We start from the raw sequence: 8,226 nt of genomic DNA, 5'->3' as shown, positions 1-8,226 counted from the left end.
TCCAAATTTCATTTGTGTCACATAAATTGAGACAACAAAAATAACATATATTGGGTCCATTTTAATTTATTTGTCTTATTTTTATTTTTTTTTATATTTAAAAATTGCGTAAAAATACTATAAATCATGATAATTGACAACATAAAATATTTCAAAAATGTTGTATGTGGGTAGTCTTATTATGCCTTAAATAGCGTCAAAGAAAGTACAGATTTGTGATAAAAAAACTTATTCCTTTATCCACGCAAACAATAGCTTCAAAAACTCGGTTATTAGCCCCAAAATATACCATTTATATTATTGGGCCCGTGCATAGCACGGGCAACATTATCTAGTTTAATAATAAAAGAAAGCTACTACTACTATTACTCTGTCTCTCTATATTACTCTTGTTGATTTCAATTTATTATCTTCATTTTATAACAGGCATATGTATATACTTGCTTGTATGTGAGTTTGTTTTTAAGAAGATACAACCTTGTGAGTTGTGATTGGAGAGGGTTATCTTTGATCAACAAAATTCTTTTAACTTGAGTCTCATTAGTTATCTTGATCAAACTATTTAGAAGATGGATAAGTTAAAAAAATCTTGTCCAGGTCCTTCAACAACTCATGGCAGATGTCAAAGCTCCGTTGTGAGTATATACAGAGATTACATACTTGTTACATTTCAGCAGAGTCAACACTCAACCTTGTGATTCTCTCACTCCATCGCCATCAAAGCTGCTCAATATCTCAATCGCTTCACTTTCTGCAACTTTCCTCTCCTCTCTGCCTCTCACCCGATGTCGTCCACAGCCTCTTCCTCCAAAACTGACGACGCTGAAGCTCTACGCCGTCATCGTATTCTTTCTAGCCACCTATATTACGATGTGCCTCCTTCTAAGGTACAACCCAAACATGCTCGCCTTTAATTTTTGAAGTAATTTTTTGAGGAATCTCTCTGGTGTTAATTTTGTTTTTTTGTTCGATCAGGTTCCGTTGATATACTCGCCATCCTACGACATTGCTTTTTTCGGGATTGAAAAACTGTAAGAATTACTGCTGTTTACGCTACCTTTCAGAATGAAATTTGTTGACTATCATTGCTATCTATACCTAAAAAGGGAAGCATATTTGAGTAAAGTTCTAGGAATGGTTAGGTCTAAGGTGTGTAGTTTTGGATAAGAGAAAATAATTGGTGAAATTCTAGAAATGCAATAGAAGTACTAAAACTGGTTAGGTCTAAGGTGTGTAGCCTTGAATGTCAATTTGCATTTGCTAGTGATTGGAATGGATTGACATCTGTTCCTGGTAAATCATGACAATATGAGAAAGGGAGCCTTAAATTATGCAAATTTGTTGGAAATTAATCTATGTACCTGAGTGGAAGAAAATTTTAATGTTATGAAAGGTCAAAAGGAGTGTAATAGGGGATAAATAAAGGAGAAGAGATAACACAAGTATAGTTGACCCCAAACTGAATGAACAGTATCTCTATATTTAATCCAGATACATTCCGTCTTTGCTGGTTAAGTCCATTGCAATCAACACTAAACAATTTTTCTTACGAGAGTTTGTTGCGTGTATGAGTCAGTTCTTTCAGTATGTTCTTTATTAGTTACAGTGTTATCGAAGGCACGCTTAAGCCCTGAAGCGAGGCTCAAAATGTGTATAGCGCTTCGCCTTGCTTTATGTGCGCTTTAGTGTCGTCATCAAGGTTCTAAGACAAAATTTTCCTTGCCAATGAGCCTCTTATGAAGAAGTGACACTAAACAATTGATATTTCACTTTATCATAAAAAAAATTCAATTTCTTTGGTCTTATATTTTTCATTCATGTTTATAATTATTAGTCTTGGACTAAACATATACATTTGTATTTTTTTCTCCCTTTGCGCTTTTTTCATTAAAGCCCACACTTTATTTGCGCTTTGCGCTTAAAGCCCCCATTGACCTTAGAGCTTCTTTGCGCTTAAAGCCCCCACGGACCTGAGAGCTTTTTTGCGCTTTTCACCTTTGATTACACTGATTAGTTATATCCGTATTAATTCCAAGAGTTTGTACATTACTAGATATAACTTCCCTTAATGTGATATCATCTCTACCTTGTCTCTTTTTATCACAATTAATCGTCATAATTATCATATAGTCACACTTATGGACAAGACAAGTGATTTTAGAGGATATGTGATAATCATTGCTTGCAACAAATTTCAATGTCTACAATCATATCATGCGATCTTTTCTTTTACTCATTCAGTCGTGATAACTATATGCTGAACACCCAGATGTGACAGCATTCATCTGGTGTATACATTGTATAATGCTGTCACTATGTAGAGCTTCTGTTTCTTTAGTTTAGTTTTTTTTTCGTAACCTTCTTTTCTTCCATCCTGTAAAATGGAAATGGTTAGAGAGGACTGGAATCATGGTTTTGATATTTTTCTTTGCTTCAATTTGAAGCCAAACATCACTTCTCCCACTGATTTTTCACTTTTTGTGTGAATTTTATCTCTACCATTTCTCAGCCAAAGGCACCTTTGAAAGGTATAAATATGCATTATTGAAACTAAAACATTGTGTCACTCATCAACAAACAACCTAAAACCTCTCCTCCCCCAAACTCTCGCTTGCCTCTGGAAGAGAATTTTATTAAGGACATGTGGGGGTAGGGGGTGAAAACTTGAGAATAGAGATATTAGCACTTACATATGAAGGGCATGGGTTTGACAAAATGGCAAGGGCCTCACGTCTATACCTTGCATTCCCTGCAGGTCAGGTGAGTTATCCTTGTTTGCAGTGCTGAATTTCTATCTAGTTTATTATTTTCTGAGGGAGCAGTGTCTATTAGTTTTCCTTCTAAAAAGATATTATGATTATTCTAAAAGAGCTGCTGCCTTATCTAGGTTTGAATTTAACTGGATACCTCATACAAGAATTTAACTTCACAGGCATCCATTTGACTCTTCGAAATGGGGTCGAATCTGTCGGTTTCTCACTAAGGAAGGTATCATGGACCAAAAGCATGTAGTTGAGCCTGTGGAGGCAACAAAAGATGATCTGCTAGTGGTAGCAACTTCTACTGGTTAAAAGCATCATAGTGATTTATTGAGTTATTAAATCCTTTTGTATTGTTTTTCGAACAGTTGGTTGAGTCAATTTGAAGCATGCTCTTTCACTTTATCTCCACTGAGCACATTCATGTATTCTTCGTTCTTGCACCTTTGTGGGCTAGTTTAATCAACTCAATGAACTGACAATTTCTGAGGAGCACGGTATCAGTAGCTTTGGTATCTAAGTTATAATCACCTCCATTCATGATTCAACTAAACCTAGATACCATCATATATGATATTCTGATTCCATCCACCAGTTACTTGGTTCACTTTATATAAGTTTTGAGGATCACTATTTGAAATAATTACTTTGGAAGCCTTGTACTTACAACACATCCACTTACACTTTTCTTGCATGTACCGAATTTACTAGTCACTTTAGGATGCTCTTTTTCTCTTTTCCAATCTAGGTGCTGTAACTCTACTTATCTGTCAACTGTAGTCAGTGGGACTAGCATTGATACGGACTGTCCTGTACCTGGCAATGTTGATGGGTGACTGATACATTTCTGGTGTAGGTGCATTCTGAGTCATACCTGAAAAGTTTGAACAGCAGCTTGAATGTCTCCATGATTGTTGAGGTAAGAGTCAGAACTGATGTTTGCTGCTGTCGGTGTAGGTGCAGAATCATACCTGTTGTTACACATTAAGAGTTGGTTTTCTTGTTTCCATACTCTTTATTATCTCATGACTAGACCTTTTAGGTCCCTCCTGTTGCGATGCTTCCTAATTGCCTTGTGCAAAAGAAAGTGCTTCACCCATTCCGCAAGCAGGTGAATTTAGTCATTTGCAGATCATTTTATTTTTCCTAATTCTCTGGTTCAGATTTTGTTGATAATTCTCTGAAGGTGGGAGGAACAATTTTGGCTGCAAAGCTTGCAAAAGAACGAGGATGGGCTATTAATGTTGGTGGTGGATTCCATCATTGCTCATCAGAGAAGGGAGGCGGTTTTTGTGTTTATGCTGATATATCTCTTTGTATACATTTTGCATTTGTGCGTCTAAATATCTCAAGGTACATCGAATGGTAATTCATGTATAATGTGTGGCTATGTACAGTTGAAGGTCATGACATCTCAATGAAATCATTAATGAACGTTTTTCTTGTAGAGTCATGATAATTGACCTTGATGCACACCAAGGAAACGGCCATGAAATGGACTTCTCTGATGACAGTATGTTTCTCGTCATTCATCTTGCATTTTGTGTGCCATTTTAATATTATTAATTGGTGTTGGTTGGATGCATGCAGAAAGAGTCTTTATCCTTGATATGTACAATCCCGGAATTTATCCACTTGTGAGTTTCCATCTTGAATGAAAAGTTACTTTCCTCTCCTTTCCTTGTTTCTCACATGCCCCACCCCTTACCCAAACAGTTGTCTGTTGATTTATGATTCTCTTTCAATTGCGCTGATAGCATCGAAAGGTAGCAGTGTCTGATCAGATCTGTTGTGAATCTATTCTATTTCTTTTAGGATTTTGAAGCCAGGCGTTACATTGATCTAGGAGTCGAAGTTAAGGTTAGATTCAAGTCCATAAAACAAGTTACTTCTTTACTCGAACTACGCTGACATCTGTGGCTACTAACTTTGGCAGAGTGGGACTGCGACAGATGAATACTTAACTAAGCTAGATCATGCACTGGAGGTGTGTACTTAGACTTTTTGTCACCACTTTCCACATATCTTCTTTTACTCAATAGTGCAACTCATTGTTGCAAGTTAGACACTTGCAGAACTTTGTTTTGCCCATGTGCTGGTGACCTGTCCTAGCATTCTAGCTCTAATTGGTTACTGTTTAATTTTAAGTCCTCATGTGAACTCAGCAGTTGTAAATTTTATTGTTTGCTCTAAATGAGGAGGATTTTCCAAGGATCAATGGAGCGGAAATATTTGGTTTTTTATGTATGTAGCTGTATAATGATCGATGGGTTTTCTCTGGTGCTGATCTAGAAAGTGATGCAACGGCAACTTTTTAACTTTATTTGAACTCAAATCCTCCATTTTGTGTTTTGTACTATCTTCTGACATAAAAGCAATATTTGTTTTGGTTAATTGAAATGTTTAATTTCTTCCTATCATTGCAAAAGTTCCATATGTTCATTTGTTAGATGGCTACAGTTAGAAACGCTGCAAATAGTTTACTAGTGAAGTTGCAGATTATTATGTCAACATTGTCACTAATACCTTAATTTGTTTTGGTGAATTGATTGCGTCAGGAACTAATGTACCTTGGTTCTGACCATTGCTCTTGGCACAAATTCTACAATCCAGTCTTAGAAAAACCACAACGATTTTCTATGAATTAATTCTGCAATATCTAGTGTTATTGGAATCGCTTAGAACTCTCTAGGAAGAATGCTTGTGGAGCGTAGCTCTTTGCTTTTTGGTTGAGATGGAGTCGGTGGAACAAAGAAACCCTTAAAGGTATCGAAAAGTGCATCATGAATAATCAAAAGCTTCCTTATGAACTGAGTACAGTTATATTTTTGGTGTAAAGAAAGATATGTAGAGTTGCCAAATCTTTACTAGATTTTTTAGGAGCCTTGTAGCAGCCTTGTAAGAAGAACAAGGTTATCCTTTTGTTAAATCTACATTGTGAATATGGCGTCTAGCATTTCCTTACTGATGAATATACTGTTACTATTCTGTAAAAAAAAAGGAGTCAAAATCTTGGTTTTATTCCTATAATACTGTGTAAAAAAGATATTCGCTTTTGTGCAGTGGGATGAATATCTTTGGAGCTTTGACATAAAACCATACTCTGTGAAGTGTGTGTGTGCTTCTTTGTTGTAAAGGAATCATTTGATATAAAAGCATTTATGCCTCTGTTTACTGATTCTTCTATGTTTTTTTATTTGTCAATAACATTCAGACGTATTTAAAAGATACTTTTTGTTTCATTGTGAGTTCTCTGCTATTGTGTTGAGTTACCTTGTATACATGACTGATTGTTATCCTGATGGACTTCCAGGTTGCAGAGAAGAAATTTGATCCTGATTTCATTGTTTATAATGCTGGTACTGATATCTTGGATGGGGATCCACTTGGCAGGTTGAAGGTACGACCCACCGATGGGAAACAAGCTATTTGTGGCTTGCATGTCTGTCATTACGGAATAGCCACATAGGAGATGGAATTCTAGATTTTTTAATTATTATAAGCTTATAAAATCTTGAACATTTTTATACAGCTAATTGGAAGAGTTTTTATAACAAGAAATAATCATAAGTTTTGGGATGGAAGAATGTAATCTTTTTTCCTTTAAATCAAAATATAAAAGGATAAACTACATGTTTTCCTCTTGAAAGATAGGGTGAAGATAAGAGATATCCCATTTCTGCTCCAAGCATAAGACACAATTGAGAACTGAATTCTGGAACATACATGCAGTAGGCATACATTCCTTCCGTCTAATTTTACCTGACATCATTACTGGACAAGTAATTTTAAATATTAGATCAACTTGTATACAAGTGGTAGAGAAAATAGTTGAGTAATTGGTGAATATTAGCTTGGTGGAGAAGTCATACTTTGATGCTTATATTTTTGATTATTTAAATGAATTTGGATTCCTGATTGTGAATTGCAAAAAATAAAATAATTAAATGGTGGTAAACATCTTAGTATGTCTCATTATAGAAAATGTATCATATAAAGTATGATTGATATTTGCTCGGGCCTAAAGGATTTGTGTCTTTGAATTTTACTAGAACTTGGTCACAGAAAGGTGAAATATCCATAATGCTCCTCTTTTCAAATCTGTCAAGTAGCCAAATACAGGTGCATGCCTTGAATGTGTAGTAGTACTATTGGTTTGATTGAAGCAGTTTCAGTTTCCGTAAGAACTAAGTTGCACGGACACTTCAAAAATGTTATTGAGTGCATATTCCTCCAAAATAGTGCATTTTTGGAGAATCCGACATTGATGGGGCAACATTTTTGGAGAGTCCCAGCACACATTGCATATGAATGAAGCTGCCAGATATATTCCTCATATAATTGCAGACCATATAGTCTTCTTCATTTCTGTGCCAAAAAAGGAAGAGTACTGAGTTTATGCCAAATCTTTTGTATGTACTGTCATTGTTAATTACATATATGGCCGTGCAGATCAGTCCTGATGGCATTGCTAGTAGGGATGAAAAAGTTTTCAGGTTTGCTCGAGAGAGAAACATCCCCCTCATCATGCTCACATCAGGTCAACCCATCTCTTAGTCTCTATCGCACCTTGCTTAATCATTTTGGTGGAATTATGCCATATGTTACCTGTAACTGATCTTTTTAATTACATTTTCAGGCGGTTACATGAAATCCAGTGCCAAAGTTATTGCTGATTCCATCGTAAATCTCTCTAATAAATCCCTGATAAATATGAAGAGCTTACTAACTGGACAAGCATTGTAGGTGAATGTCCTTGCATTGCTACTTCAAAAGGCCTGAAATTGACCTATGTGGTAAAGTCATGATTGCTCATTTGTGTTGTAAGGAAATAGATTAATTTCCCTTGATAGTGAATGCTTGTATTATAAGCTATTGGGATGCTAGAGATGGGAAAAGCGAGATGAACTTGTGAAGATTTGTGTACCTTAATGCATTTAGGGAAGAATGTAAATTGTGTAAGTGCTAGTTCATGTATGAAGCAACTCATGTAGGCTTGAAATCATTGATACATCAGGATATGGTCTCTGCTATAATGGATTGTGATGCAGGAAGGAGCATAATTCAAAGTTATGGCTCAATCTTGGCAATAGATTGAAACCTGTTTGTGCGTTGTTGTGCTTATATTGATTATTTACACAGTTGTGCAATCAAGTTGTTGTTGTTCCTCCTGTAGTCCTATATCATGTTTTCAGCAGCCCATTTGATGTTAAGTCATATCCAGAGACTTCATTTATGTTGGTTTATATGGCTTCAAATGCACCATCTCTAATTCAATTGGAAATAGACATAAAACAATTTCCTTATCATGGTCATCTTTTACCCTATTGATTTACTGTCGCTTTCAAATCGTTGGCCCTTGAATCATTTCCCCTTGAAGCTCCTGTTAGCATGATTGGTAGCTCACAAGTAATGAAATAATAGTGAATAATTGTATGTATTAATGTAATTATAATAATGCTCTATC

The 8,226-nt window shown here is 35.7% G+C and overlaps 1 protein-coding gene across 2 annotated transcripts; it reads left to right on the top strand.

Annotated features, from left to right (window-relative positions):
• Positions 1–452: 452 nt before the first annotated feature.
• LOC102595280 (histone deacetylase 2) lies at positions 453–7,995 on the top strand. Of its 2 annotated transcripts, XM_006360923.2 has the most exons (13): positions 455–887; positions 976–1,031; positions 2,933–3,050; positions 3,616–3,678; positions 3,802–3,870; positions 3,946–4,112; positions 4,208–4,272; positions 4,350–4,396; positions 4,575–4,619; positions 4,696–4,746; positions 6,073–6,159; positions 7,212–7,299; positions 7,399–7,995. In XM_006360923.2, exons 1-13 carry the CDS (start codon positions 786–788, stop codon positions 7,503–7,505), a joined length of 1,065 nt encoding a protein of 354 aa, XP_006360985.1. In that variant the 5' UTR covers positions 455–785; the 3' UTR covers positions 7,506–7,995. The 2 variants fall into 2 exon arrangements, 1 of the variants encoding a protein (XP_006360985.1); XR_001475223.1 differs by lacking the exons at positions 7,212–7,299; positions 7,399–7,995 and adding an exon at positions 5,318–5,525 and having other exon boundaries at positions 453–887.
• The last annotated feature ends 231 nt before the right edge of the window (positions 7,996–8,226 follow it).

Source organism: Solanum tuberosum, unplaced genomic scaffold, assembly GCF_000226075.1.
Source record: "Solanum tuberosum cultivar DM 1-3 516 R44 unplaced genomic scaffold, SolTub_3.0 scf00342, whole genome shotgun sequence".
Classification (NCBI taxonomy): domain Eukaryota; kingdom Viridiplantae; phylum Streptophyta; class Magnoliopsida; order Solanales; family Solanaceae; genus Solanum; species Solanum tuberosum.
This window is presented reverse-complemented; position numbering and strand designations above follow the sequence as displayed.

Coding starts and splice junctions, on each gene's coding strand:
- LOC102595280 (XM_006360923.2), top strand. CDS start 786: ATGTCGTCCACAGCCTCTTCCTCCAAAACTGACGACGCTGAAGCTCTA. Junction 888..975: donor ACGATGTGCCTCCTTCTAAG/GTACAACCCAAA, acceptor TTGTTCGATCAG/GTTCCGTTGATATACTCGCC. Junction 4,397..4,574: donor ATCCCGGAATTTATCCACTT/GTGAGTTTCCAT, acceptor TATTTCTTTTAG/GATTTTGAAGCCAGGCGTTA.